The sequence below is a fragment of the Pyrgilauda ruficollis genome, unplaced genomic scaffold (genome assembly GCF_017590135.1).
Source record: "Pyrgilauda ruficollis isolate IOZ18807 unplaced genomic scaffold, ASM1759013v1 scaffold4, whole genome shotgun sequence".
NCBI lineage: Eukaryota > Metazoa > Chordata > Aves > Passeriformes > Passeridae > Pyrgilauda > Pyrgilauda ruficollis.
In genome coordinates, this window is record NW_024525489.1 from 16,586,671 (window position 1) to 16,601,443 (window position 14,773).

The window sequence follows — 14,773 nt, forward strand, 5'->3', positions numbered from 1 at the left end:
TGATGGGATATTAAACAGATAATTTATAGCGGCCTTTCCTATGTTCTGTAATAGGCAAGCTGAAGGAATATTTTAACAGTAAGTAAAGAATAAAGAGAATTAAATCATTGTCAATGTCATATCAGTATCAATACATATTTAAAGAAACACTGACCTTAAGCAAAGATTACTTAATTTATGATTGGTACACACTATAACTGGGGCCAAAAATTAGGCCACCCAGGAACAGCGGCTGGTGAGGCATGCAGGGGTCTTTCTTCCCAGCAGGAACACTTGACATAAACATGTTAGTGCTCCACACACAGCATTTATTGTCAATCAACTTAAAGAGTTGTTTAATGGTCTTTTCCCTTAACTTCAAAGAATTAAATGGGATGGGGCCAATTCCTCTCAGGAATCACCTCTCTTTCTCCATACCACATCTGCTGTGCTCGGAGGGGGTCCCTTAGGCTGAAAAAGCTCAGGTTTGAACTCGTCATGCTCTAGGATGGTAAGATGTTTCCAGTCATAGGTCAGTTATGGAACTTGCTTTTACACGAGATCAGACAGAGTGCACCTTCTTGCCATGACTTGGTTTATATTTGAGAAATTAAACAACTTAAAATCTCCAAAATATTTGTAGAAATTTTGTGTCCAAAAATGTACCAACATGTACCAAATGTACCAAAAATGCTCTAATGGGCCTAAAATACTGTAATGGGCCTCAAGAGGAATCTAGTAACCTCTTAGAACAAACTCTAGGCCAGCAGATATGACTTGAAGAACTGTGCCTCCTTAACTGCCCTGTGGTTGAAGACAAAACCAATCTTAATAACTCATCTGTCTTTGCTGTAGTTAACATACTGCCCTTAACAAGAATCACAAACCAGAGGCTTTCAGGAGCAGAGACAGAGACTGTAGGACAAAAATCCAGAGTGCTTTCAACTGAGGAAAACATAGGTCTGGGGCAAAATTTCAGCACAGCTAGAGTGACACCTTCAACTGCTTCTGCTCAAGATGATCTAATGAAGTGGGTTGAATTACAAAGAGTACAATTCAATTTCTGATACAAACGAGTCCCTGACAGTTCCCCAAACAAAGATTTTTTTAAAGCTGTTGATAGAAACAACTGTTATGAGGCAACCTAGAGTGGAGGGAAAAGGAATGTTCTGTGCTGGGAGGAAAAACTGAAACATTATGTTGTTACCGGCAGTGCAATAATGGATGCCAAAGACAAGAGAGCAGTCACAAGGGAACAAGTTATCACCCTCAATACCCACCTCATTAGTAACTGAGAGAATTGACAGTGCAGAATCACAGCACTTCAGTGCATTGTTTTTCTGGCCAAGATCTTTATAGCACTGAAAAGAAAAAACATTTTGTTTCCAATCAGACCACTGTAAGAACACCAGAGTCTACAAATCATTATTTTTAAAAGAAATTGGTTACCTTTGCCAAATACACATAATTGCATTTGGAATATCCTGGATGCATTTCTTCCGCCTAAATAATAAAAAACAGGAAAGAAAATAGACATAAAACTTGCATGACGAGATTTATGCGATCTGCATAGCATTTTTAGTAATGCACTACATTTCCTCAAACATCAGATTGAATCATCCCTACTTTGTGTAATGCAATCTGTTTAGTAGCACTTCAAAAAAAATCAAGAAAACAAAAAACCACAAAAACCCTAAAGCAGGCACATGAGATGCTGACAGTGAACACAGAAAATGTTCTGTACTGCTTGCTCTCCTCTCTCCCTAAGCACTCTGTAAAGATCTAGGGTCATTCTGTACAAGATCTATTGGATTCATTCACTTACAGGAAAGGCTTAAAGATACCACTGTCTATAGATTATTAACATTTATTTCCTCATCAAAGAAATAAGAAAGCAACCAACCATTCACACTTTGTGTAATGAGTAAAGAACTGTGTTTATCAATTTTACAATTATTTCCCTTCCACAGTCTCTTATCTTCTAGCTTTGGGTTCACCTTTCTTTTCAAATTATTATCTTCTGAAAAGTCCAGGTAATTAAAAAAGTTTAATAATGTCTTTTTTTTTTTTTTTTAACAAATCGAGGCTATAGAAGCTTACAAGATGAGTAAGACTCTTACTAATTATCTACTAACAAAGAATCAGCTTTTAATCAAAGAACAGCTATTGGGAGGAAAAAATTACATCAGTGAAATTTATAGTAGCTGTAATCTTTGGACCAAAACAATGCTGCTTTACCACAACTGTGTAGAATCAAACAACTGAAAAAGAAACCTAAACAGTTGTCTTTTGGAAAGTAATTTGATTTTTGTTGCTGAAGATGACTTAAAACCACAGTCACTCTGCAGCCCACCACAAAATGCCCTGAAGCTAAAGTGAATGTTTCAAATTATTTCTACCACTTTTGGAATTTGACCTTCAAGATAAAATCTCTTAAACTGGGAAGACGGTAATGTATTGTACTGTCCAAAATTCAGGAGATCATTAAATCTTTAAATAGACTAAGAACACAGAAAATAAGCATTTTTAATAGTGAGGAAAAGATGCCTGTCCAATTTATTTGAAAAACTTTGATAGCAATTGTAATGATAGAAGTTTATGCTTTGAATCTAGTTATGTGAAAAACCTGTATGCTTTTGAGCTCCAGAAGCAAAAATTATACATATAGAAAGCAATAAAAGATAGATTTATTTTATTCATGTGGTGTTTTCTTGTGTTCAAATACAATGCCCAGGAATATGGACCTGTATGACAGAACTTTCTTCGCTACTTCACTACAAAAGCCATTTCATCTCCACAAATAAGAAAGGCTTCTACTGAAATTCAATGGAAAATAGTTTCAGATCAGAAAAAAGAGAAGCATCACAATGTCAAAGTTTTCCTTGCATATGTCAACTCTCTTGCAGAAACAGGCAAATCAGCAATTATCACTATCACAATGGTTCATCTGTTTCAGCAGCATATGTAACTCATCTATATTCATATCACATTAAATTCAATAACTATCAACCATGGCAATTAATTGGAGAATTTCCTGATACTAAATACAGAAAAGAAAGGTGCTAACCACTCATGTCCAAACTAACTTTAAAACTGAAAAGAAAAAAATATTTTAATAGAAAGCTCAGTGGTGTTTAGAAGAGCCCTGAATTTATAGCTACTGAACACAGTCTGTTGAACAGACATCCTGACAATACTCACATATAACAGCTGGCAAACAGCAACACAGGAAAACCCCTGGCTAGGACTTACCTTAAGGAAATTCTGCAATGCTTCTTCTACTGTTGAAGTTGGTGGAGTCCCAAAGAGAGCTGCAGCTACTTTCTTTTCAAGCCAAGACAACTGAGCTACCTAGAATTAAAAAACAAACAAACAAAAAATTAAAAAGTGAGATTTCTTAAGAGCTGCTTCTCAGTTTTGCAGTAAATACTGTCTTTCATATTGTACTATCTATACAACATATTTTGGAAAAGAACCTGTAAAGGAATGCTTTATAGTGTCAGTTTGGCCAGCACACAGAAGTCTTTTGGATTTTAGAGTCATATGATCAAACACCAACATCCTCAATATATGGTTACTTCCATGTTCAAAGCTTAAAGTACATTTTAGGTTTCGTATCATCTTTTTTAAAAACCTAAGGTTAGAAATAGTACTTGAAACTTGTTAAGGTTTTCATGAGATAGACAGCTTTGCAAGATAATCTATGCACTTGACTACTTTCCTACATTATGAAAAGGTGTTGCTGCAGTAAAAATGTGAGTGTTTTTGGAGCTTGTATAACAAGTTCATTTATTACACAGAAGCTGGTGACAACCACTGTTAAGAAATAGGCTTCATTTTTAGCTCTTCCAATCTGACAAATAACACTTGCCAATGACCTCATTTCAGGAAGATTAGCTGCTATAAAAGGACTTTAGGGAACTGTCATATTGCCACACAATGCATATGACTTACATACACTGACACCTGACAGAAACTGCTTTGGTCACTGCCATAAGGCATTTGGCTCCATCATCCAACCCTCATATCTCTAGCAAAGGATGGAGTTGCTGAGAAATGCAGTGTGAAAGAAGAGCCTGTTTAAGTGGAGGAGTGAAGCCACCTTCCTTTGAACACTTCTACCACATATGTAAAGAAAAGCCAGGGATTTTTTCCTTCACATCAGTATTTGAAGCACAGCACTGATAGCTCCTGTCACAGAGCAGATGAGTCAAAAAATAGTAAAAACCAAGGTTCTGTATTTTCTGGCCTGATCTATGAAGAGGCAACACAGAGAAGAGGCACACACAGGGCAAAGAAAGAGAGCCTCTCATCAGAGACTTGGAGATGAGATATGAATCACATAGGACATCTCTTTTTCAAAAGGAGCTGCAATTCAAATAACAGAGTTCAGCCTTGAAGTCAAGTCTCTCCTACTGTTATAAAATTTAAAAAGGTTTTGCTGTGTTTTAGATTATTCCTGCCTCATTCCCTGGGTTCTCGATATCTGCAGGGCTGTGCTGCTCCCCCTACCAGCGGCACCTATATCCAGCAATTACCCAGGAGATATCAGTTAATAATTGTAAAATACAAGAATCCACTCTCCCATAACTATCCACAGCTACTAACCAGACTGCTTCTCCTTTGAACAGACATCAAGTTCTACCTACTTCTTGTTGCAAATGAAAAGTACCATTGCAAAGACGAGAAATACAGGTCAGCATGCAGCAGGAAAACGCACAGGGTCATGGTTTCTCATCTGGCCCCAGTGTCTCTAGCTACATAAGAGCAGCATTGCGTGGAGACAGAAGGCATCCTGTACAAGTCATGCTAGCTGCTCAGCAGGGTCCCAAGGCCTTATTTGTTACATGTTGTCAGTAAGTGTCTCACACCAAAGCACTAAATTACAACCCAGAGAGAAACGATATTACAAAAATAAAGTTTTGTTTTCATTCTCTTTCACATACCTCACCATTGAAGCTTCTTCTGAGAACATAAAATGTTTTTTACAAAACCTCTCCAGCAATCATGGAGTTCTTACTCATTGGAGCAACAAGATGTTGTCGCCCCTGCAGCGCTTTCCCACTGTGCTACAAACTGCAACATGCTGCTTAAAACTTCTAATTCTAGGTATAGATATAATTTCCTTCCCCATTTAATTTCTCTCACTGTTGTATAGTTTGTGAGACATATTCTACAAGAGTTATTAACAGAATTTTTGCCAGAGCGCTGTTTTTTTCACATCAATCTACTGTTGCCTTGTTCTCTCTTCTCTTGGAAGAGGAAGGGGGTTTCTGTATTTCTAGGTCCATCAAATGAAGAAGGAGGAAGAATGGGGGGTAAAAATAAAGGGAATATGTTACACTGTTCTCTGCAAAAGCACACAACACCCTGGAGATACACACTGCACAGATACAATTACCACACTCATGTCTGCTGTTACGCAATCATGAGGAAACAAAATTACAGTTTTTCCATGTGGAATTATAATTAACCATTGAAAACACAAGCTCTTCCTGGCAGTTACTTTATTTTCTTATGAGATTTAATCAGAATGAGGCTTTAGTCTATTTTGTCTGGCTTGGGTGCTGTTTTGCACTACTCAAATTTCTAAAAAGCCCAAACATATATGCAGTTGGCCATTTTTATTTCACCATTCCCATCAAGCTAAAACAATGTTTAAAAGTGAAATGCATGTAAGCACATGCACATTTCACACAAAACCACCCACACTGAAAGGAGTTGTAGCGAGGTAGGTGTCAGTCTCTCCTCCCAGGTAACAAGTGATGGAACAAGATGAAATAGCACCAAGGGGAGGTTTAGATTGGATCTTAGGAAAATTTCCTTTACTGAAAAGGTGGTGGAGCATTGGAATAGGTTGCCAAGGTAGTGATATAATCACCTCCCTGGAAGTGTTTAAAGACCTGTGGGGGTGGCACTTGGGGACATGGGTTAGTGGTGAACAGGACAGTGCTGGGTTGGATCTTGATATTAAGAGATCTTCTCCAACCTTGATGATTACATAATTCTATGGCAACAGTGAGGTTTTTCTTTTTAATGTGCACTGTCTCCAGCATTATACTTTGTGACTATTCCAGAGACAATCTGAGAATTCTGTGATGTTTCAGCAGTGAGACTTATATGCTGCTGACTTTATGAACTTGCCACAGCAAGCCTAGCCCTCCATATATGAAGTACCTAGTTCACACAAGTTGTCCAGGTTCCTTGCATGGTCAATACAGAGAGGCACTACCATTAGGCAATTCCTCTTCACCTACATTAGCCTGAGATGAACACTCCTTTCTTTTCTTTCTACAAAAAGGAGCACAGACCCTAGGGATAGCTACAGGCAGCTGAGGTGAATCCCATCACAACGGCTTAACTGTGCCCGAGTCTGTCTCCACCCCTCTACGACTGAAGGGGGACAAATGGAAAAGACCTGTTATATGCAATACACAAAATTGTGTCCCAGAGCAATAACGATGAACAGGAACTTATACTCTTCCCCTAAACACACATAACCAAAGTCCTTAATTTGAAATAACTTTATTTGAGTAACTCTTACACCATGTTCAATGAAATGGAAACATCATTCCTACTATACAAAGTTATTTATGATTCTCTGTGAGCAAGCACAGGGAATGCAACCCCTGGTTTAACATGTGTATTCTGCCCTAGTGTAGTGCAGAATTGACTGCTACACTCAAGGTTACTCCAACAGTGCAAAATGTATCTGGAGGTCCATACAAAATCAAGTATAAAGAGAGGGTAACTGTCATCAACTACAACAGAACCATGATTTCACTTAGGCAGTGTTCCGAGTGGTAGAGTGAAGCAGGTAATAAGGCAAACAACTACTGTTGCAAGTAATAGCTACAACAACAACAACAACAAAATTAAGGAATGAAGATTGGTTTTTCCCTACAGATGATTTCCAAATGTTAAGTGAGTTTTGGTTTTTTAGGTCTCCTAAATCCTGATGTCAGTCCTGCCAGAAGCCTGAAAATTCAGAGAAGCACTGCAAGGAACACTGTGTTTCCACAGAATATCAGGTTTTAATGTACTGGGTCACTAAAGAAACATCACTCCCCAGCTGCCAAACATAAGGAGAGCTACTCCCACCCACTCAAGAGCAACAAACAAAGGCCTGAGGAACCATCAGCCAACTCCTGATCTCCCTTAGAGGTGAAGGGTAGTGGGTCATCTGACAGCCTGGCCTTTGCCAAGGACAGGAGGCCACTCTACAGTATCCCAAAGCAAATAGAGATGCTTGTTTCAACGAACCTCTCCTACAGATCCATCAACAAACTGTCATCCATTTATCCTATACCAAAATCTCTGTTATATCCAGAGATGGAAGAAAGGAACTCCCAGAGTTAAACTGCAGCTGAACGCTAAGTTCATAGTCGGCACTCTTCCATCAGGCCTCTTGTACCTCTGAGGGCCAAAAAATGTGGTTCTCTCCTAAATACTGGGAAAATGAATTTCAAAAATATGCCTTTCTCTTCCTTAGCCTAGGATCAGCATATATATATATATATATATATATATATATATATATATATATACACTGTAAGGAAACTAACCCACCTGAATAGAAAAAGAATCCATGATTGACTTTCAGTCCTAAAAGACATCCTCTTCTAATACTTCTTTGCTAATAGCTCACTGAACACATATCACACAATTGTCTTCCATAAAGGCAAATCACAGCATTGATCCAGCTTCAGTAAAATATTAATGGCACCTAATTAAATATCCTCAGAGAGTTTCTTTTTCTTTTTCATTACAATGTATTAATGTAAAATAGTACTAAATAATTTTGCAATGTTTTGACTTCTGGAAGAGATTAAGTAACTGGACACCAATTTTGGAATATTGGCTTCCAACAAAAACATTATCTTTCTTGCCAGCTGAGGAACCTGGACAATCTGTACAGGCATTTAGGTATTTATCCAACTCGAATTAGGCTTTTCAATTTCCAGTAAGGGAAGCCCACTTAGAGAGCACACAAAAGAACTGTATCAATTTATTCCCTGATGTAACCCAAACAGATACTGGGATACACCAGAGACAAATCCAAAACACGGCATATAACCTGCAGAAGGAAAATCCCAGGAGATCTAATTTTCAACATACTACTAGCATTTACCAGGGACTCTGATCCAGTTTCACAAGTACATGCTAGCTGTTCTGTGCCTGTCCTGTAATGGCAAGTAGACATAAGTCTTAACTAGAAAGTTTTATAAGCTATTTGAAACATTAAAACACTTAACTCCCCACTCCCCCCAACCATACAATTATAAAGAATTATCAGATAATTGTGCCCAAAACTTTAAGGAAATAATTCTTATATACCATGCACCATAGATCCATTTACTTCTTGTAAACACAGCAAGTCTCATAGGCAAAATTTTGCCCACCATGACATCTATGAAATGACTGGTGAAAATCTTGCCTAACTGATTGTGATACCAGAAGTAATCTTCTAGCAGAGCTGAGAGGATTCTACAATCGTCCTCTTTTGTACAGCTCTACTGACTTTAAATGGCAAGAGAAACAAGAAACAGCAAAAACTGATTTTTAGACAAGGTGGTGCACAACTGCCACTGGCTCTGCATCACAGACAAACTCCAGTTGATGTGAGGCAGTGAAAACCCAGCTCATCCTTTCTGCTGGAAGGTGCTATGACATCTTGCATCAGCTTCATTTCTGGCCCAGCAAGAATAACTGCTGACTAAGAAACTCAGCAGTGCTGTACCACTGCTCCTTCCAAAGGACTGCACTACACTGAGGAAGGTGGGAAATGGCAGTCAGGCCAGATTGAACTCCACTAATTAAACAGCTTTTACCAGTACAGCATGCAGTCTTTGCATACAGATTTCAGTCTTCAGTAAATCTTCTGCATCTGCTTCCACTGGTTTAGGCCTGACAGGACTGACAGTTGGACTTGATGATCTTGAAGGTCTCTTCTAACATCGATGAGTCTATGATTCTATACTCTTTACCTCAACATTTTTTCAATGGATCTTCATTTGTGAAAATGAACTGTAGCCCTGAGTTACACTTGAAGCATCCCCATTTACAGTATCTTATGCAATTCCTGCTTCTCATCCAAAAAAATATAGTAATAAGATCTCCTAACATTAAATTGGGAGTGAATGGGAAATATCTGACTATACTAGGAAGACTTAAGTATATCAGATTTCACAAAACTGCTATTAAAACCTATAAAATATCAAAAACGTGGGTTTTTTTTTTAACTACACTGCTTCAGTAAAAGAATATGTGACCAAAATTACACAAAAATACCCTGGGAAGCCATACCTATGAAAGAACAAACATTCAATGGTCAATCCTAACTTGATCCCAAAGTCAGCTAGGCTAAATGTAAAAACTAACCTTCTTGCCTAACTCATCTCTTTTCTGCTTTAATTATCTCACACTGGACAACACCTTCCCAGCCTCAACAACAGTGAGACTGAACATTAAAATCAGAGCATCTAAGAGGAGCATTATCACTCCATCTACAGGTACCAGAATAGATGAATGACAAAGGAATTTTTCAACACTCCATCATAATCCTTACCCTGACAAAGTATTTGGAATCAATGCCACTGCCAACATTTTTCTTTTGGGATAATTACTACAGCATAATTACTACAGAAACTTCACAGTCTGCAGAACAGGAGCAAGTAATTTGGCATACCTTCCACAAGCTCCTATGACTAACACGCACGGCCAAAACCTGGGTTAGTGGATCAGCATAGAAACAATTCACTCTGCTAAACCTAGTGAGGATATTACCAATCTCACTGGGGTAGGGTTAAGACTAGTAATGCCTCAAAACTAATGCTTCCAAATGACCTCATCTTGCTACTGAAAGTGTGCAAAGACAGTAAGTTTTTAGGAGCTGACAACCCCAGAAGTTGAACAAGATGTTATTCAGTCCTATACTTCCATTTGTTTAGAGTACAAAAATCTGTTCTGTGTGTTTCAGGTTACTATTTTTCATGGCAGTCACAGAAGGCAAGAATTAAAAAAAAAAAAAAAAGAACAACAGAAATCTGAATTCAATCCTTACATATTTCAGTGGCTACATCTGTTTAGGTAGATTGTTTCACTCAAATAAATGCAGGTCAGGTCACAACCTAAAGCAAATGCTAATCTGTGGTTTCAGTGTTTAGTAAGGAAGTCCTGCATAGATGTTGCGAGTGTGGGATATGAATTTGTAATGATACAGTACAACAAGCCACATGTATTACTCAGTCAGGAAGTGGTGATTGTAATGAAAATGAAATGAGTAAAAAACAAAGTGCAATAAAAAAGAACTAAGTGAGGTATACTGAGATTGTGTGTTTCCAAAAAGCAGCAGCTCACATGAGAAATAAGCCATGAAAAACATCTGGGAGTATTTGGCGTAAATGAAAGCTGCAGTTAGCTGTTGGGCACAGCACAGTACAAAAGTGCTTAAGGAATCATTGATCAGAGAGATGCTTCTCAGAGGCAGGACAGCAGCATACTACAGAACCATCTTCAGCAACTTATTTTTGCATAGCTAATGCTGATATTCAAGAGTACACTGTGACAAAAAGCAAAAAGCCAAATTCCTTGAAAAAGCTGGTGTCATTCCTTATTCAAATCAACAGAGAAAAAACATGGTTGCTGAAAGCTCTTTGGAAGTTAAATATATGAACTGAAAAACTGCTGAAAGATTACTTTGCATTAAGTCTTGTTGCAGATAAAGACAAAGTCTGTAATGTGTCACAGCAAATCCTTCGTTCCAGTTTGCCGGCACTTTGTAGTGACTTGCATTGGAAGTATCCAAAAGAAAAAAGCTTGGCTGGAATTCACTGTGCATTAGCAGTCATTATTCTGAGAAGACTCACAGTGATTTTTTACAGCATAGACAATGCAAGAATGCTTTCTTCCAACAAAAGATTCTTCGAGGAACCAGTATGGACAGCCAGCTGAGCCCTCAAAGATGTGGATTACCAAAAAGACAACTCTCTTATTAAAGCACAAGCACGATTTTTCTAAAAAACTTATTAACAGTTAATCTTGCAAACCAATTATTCTATTTTTTCATATATGAGTACTTATCACTACAGAATCTACTACAATCTAACTATAATCTTTATAAAATATAAATTAAAATATATAACTAAAACCATCTTTAAAAGCAGCTGTTGTACCAGTATGACACAAATTGCATTTCTTGCAAAACTCATTGGTGAATTACAGATTTTTATTCATGAATATTATTTGGACATTCCCTTGGAATTTACCAAGCCAGTATGGTAGCCTTGCTGCCACAGGCATTTAAATGCCTTTAACTTAAGTTATGGATGGGAAATAAAGTCACCACAAGGCTATGTTACCAGCCCAGGTCCACCCAGAAAATTTATGGCAGAACAAAGAAGTAAACTCAAGAGATCATCCTTCCTCCCTTCCAAAAATCAGTTACTTTTTATTCATTCATTCAGATAAAAAAACCTGAACACAACAATGAGGGTCATGCAAGCACAGCTTACCTAATTACATTGCAGGAATGATCAGCTGTGAGCATCATGCATCTGGTAGTGAACTCAGGAAGTGCAAATGTCTGCTTCACTTAGCTCAAAAAACATCTACTTAAATAAATACCTGCTTTATCTTAAGTCCTACTATTTAATTGTAATTTTCTATTATACTCAATTCATACTTCAGATAAATAAAACACAACTTACTGAATAGCACCATCTTCCATTTAGGTAATATAAAAAGGGATCTTGAGGCTTAAGTTCAATTGCCTTGTCTAGGTGCTCCTATTGGAAAGAAAATTAGTATCACTTTAGATGTTCATTTGGCAAGTGTGTTTACATTCTAAGTAGTTTGCTGCAAGTCAGGAACAAATTTAGAAATTCTCTTCTGCTGCAATTGTCTTCTAACAACCTAAAACTTTAACTAGCAAATCCCTTCCTCATGGAGGGAAACCACAAAATTATTTAGCAACGTCGCACGCAATGCAAGAAGGCATGCTGTATTTGGAACATGACTAAATAGCTCTAAAGTTCAGTCAAATAATTCAAGAACTTTTGTCTTAAAAAGGCAACAACTTCAATTAAATTAATTTCATTTATAGGTAGTATTAGGAAACTATCACAGATCAAATCAGTGAGGAAGTTACTACTCTTGAACAGATCTTACATGCCAGCATCCCTTACTGAAGCATAGTCCCTTCCACCTTGGAATGTGACAGCCTCAATGAAATGGTACTTGACACAACCAACTGTTATTATAATGTGAAATTCAGAAAATAAAATGGTTCTGTTTATAGTGAAACTATAAAACCTATAAAGTATCTAATGAGGTCCTTTCAAAATCATTTTCATTTCAGGTCATGAGTACCTTTATTTTTCTCTTTAATTTATCAAAGAAAGCTCTTATTGCTCAACCTTAGCTGGAAGAAAAAATAAATATTTCAGCCCTACTATTTGCCTCTTAAAATAAATTTCATTCAAACATTTCTTTTTTCCCCCCACATACGTGTCTTCCTAATTAAGCCAGTCAAAAAAGTATTTGACTTACACATATATAAGAGACTACTATATTATCATATCCACAACTATTCAGATAGGAGCTATGTTTTCATACTACTATCCTCACTAATCAACACATTTCAGGATTATTTGTGAGGAGCAAAACTTCCCTGAAACAGCTACTGCTCACACCACAGTGACTCTTTAAAAAACTCCATCCTTGAACAGCTGCAGCACTTGTGTTATTTGTCATTTTCCCTTTATTCCCAGTTTATCCCAGTGCTTGGGGCTTAGCTTGCTTGGCACAGCTCAGATGTAATTAATGCTCTCTCAAAGGAAAGCTCTGCCACACTCCAAGTCCTAACACGGACATGATGTGAGAGGAGCCCATCCCCGGCATTCCCCAGGGACTGGAACATGTCTGTTGCCTTTCACTGTCACCCAGAAAGGGGGGACGCCAGCTTGGAGGGCAAGGGATGGATGGAAAGTGTCTAAGCAATGCTGAGGACATGGAGGGGGGGAGTAGCACATATAACACAAACAGCTAACTCTAAAAAACACAATTACCTTTGCAAGGACAGAGTTTAAACAAACATTACTTAAGAGCAACATGAAGGATGACTGCAGAACTGTGTTAGTTCATTGCTTGCTGTTTCATATGTTTTGGTTATCTAACAGAGTCATTAATGCCTTTCCTCCCCGCTTTGACTACAAAGGAAATCAGAAATCTTAATGCTGTTCCCAGAATCCTACCTCAATTTTTATATTTTGCAAGCATATAATTTATTTTCATACATAATAATAACCTTTTCAATTTAACTTCAGCACCAAAATAGACCTGTGAGGCTGAATTACTGTGTTGGAAAAACCTATCTTTGACACTATAAAAGGAAATAACTTAAAGGAATAGCTTAAACAAAACCAACCACAAAAATCCTACAAAAACATACCTTAAAGAGATAACCATTCCTGATTTTGTTTTGTACACTTTCAAACTGAGACATATAGCCACACATAATTGCAAACCTGAGAGGGGAAAAGAAAAACACACACACATACTTTTTGTGATTTAAATAAAACTTTGAATCACATTACAAAATATTTCAATACCTAATGTACACATTTACACCTTTTTTTTTCCAATCTCAGTGGCTGGATGGAAGTTTGGCATGAGCTATAAATATTCAGGAACAGACAAAAACACAAACCAAAACAAAACAATGGAAACAAGGAGAAGTTTAAATGACAATATTTGGGTTGTCAGTTAAGTGAAAAAAACAGATTTCTCTTCCAAAATTTCAGCCATTTAGTTCAGAGTGCAACACTTCCAGACTGGCTCTACTATTGACAATAGTTTATCTTGACACATTGTGCTCTGCGCTTCACTGGGAACGTGAGCACCAGCAGCTGCAGAAACTCACCCAGGAAGGCAAATGCTTGGGGTGTGCCCCGTAGGAAGCTATACACACCTCAGAAACATTCACAGTTGCCTTCCACCTTTCTCCAATACCCCAGTGCACTCCTGCACTTCTGACATTCTTCTAGTGTCTTTAAAATTTGAAAACATATGCACACATTCTGCTCTAACAGGATCACTACTGCCATTACTAGATGTCTATTGCTAAGATCATTATTATTTCTATTATTATTACTATGATTATCATAAATGAGTGGTAAAAGAAACGTGAGATAATTTCTATAAAATATTTGTTAAACACTTATAAGTGAAAATATTTTCAGAGGTAAACCTAGACTGAGATCTCCTAAGCAGCACTATTATTGACACTCCACCTAAATTTCTATTGCTTTCTTCTTATTTCTTCAACAGTTATAGGACCTCTATGCATAAGGAATCTCTTGCACAGATATCAATTACATTTTCCTTGGACCTATTTTCATTGGTATTAAGACAACTTTGCATCTCTGTGTAAAACTAAAAGAACCACCAAAGAAATAGTTAAGCAGCAAAAACTCATGTAGATTATTTTTCTAATATTTTTCAGAATTTCGCTTTTTTATCAAATATTTTACAATGCAACACCAAACAAAAATAAAAATTAATCCTAAAAGAAGGAAATCCAGTTGAAGTCCAGTGGAAAACATGCGTTATGCAAGAAGCTTATTGAGTTAATTGTGGTAACACAACCACAATCTGCATGACACACACAGTTTGTAAGCACTATTAAACATCAGCTTTCTTGAATTTCTTTATCTAATGTAATTATTCAAGCTCCAGTGAATCCTCATTAAAATGTCATTGCTAACACAACTCAAGAAATTATTTTACTGCTTAC

The 14,773-nt window shown here is 37.3% G+C and overlaps 1 protein-coding gene across 3 annotated transcripts in view; it reads right to left on the reverse strand.

Moving 5' to 3' along the window:
* Positions 1-14,773, reverse strand: part of RMDN2 (regulator of microtubule dynamics 2) — an 88,230-nt gene that overhangs the window by 51,075 nt on the left and 22,382 nt on the right. For all 3 annotated transcript variants that reach the window (XM_041476947.1, XM_041476946.1, XM_041476945.1), the window contains exons 6-10: positions 13,430-13,505; positions 11,688-11,765; positions 3,232-3,330; positions 1,429-1,482; positions 1,260-1,340 (exon numbers count right to left, since the gene is read on the reverse strand). In XM_041476947.1, the coding sequence (XP_041332881.1) occupies positions 1,260-1,340; positions 1,429-1,482; positions 3,232-3,330; positions 11,688-11,765; positions 13,430-13,505 (388 nt within the window). The remainder of the gene's footprint in view (positions 1-1,259; positions 1,341-1,428; positions 1,483-3,231; positions 3,331-11,687; positions 11,766-13,429; positions 13,506-14,773) is intronic.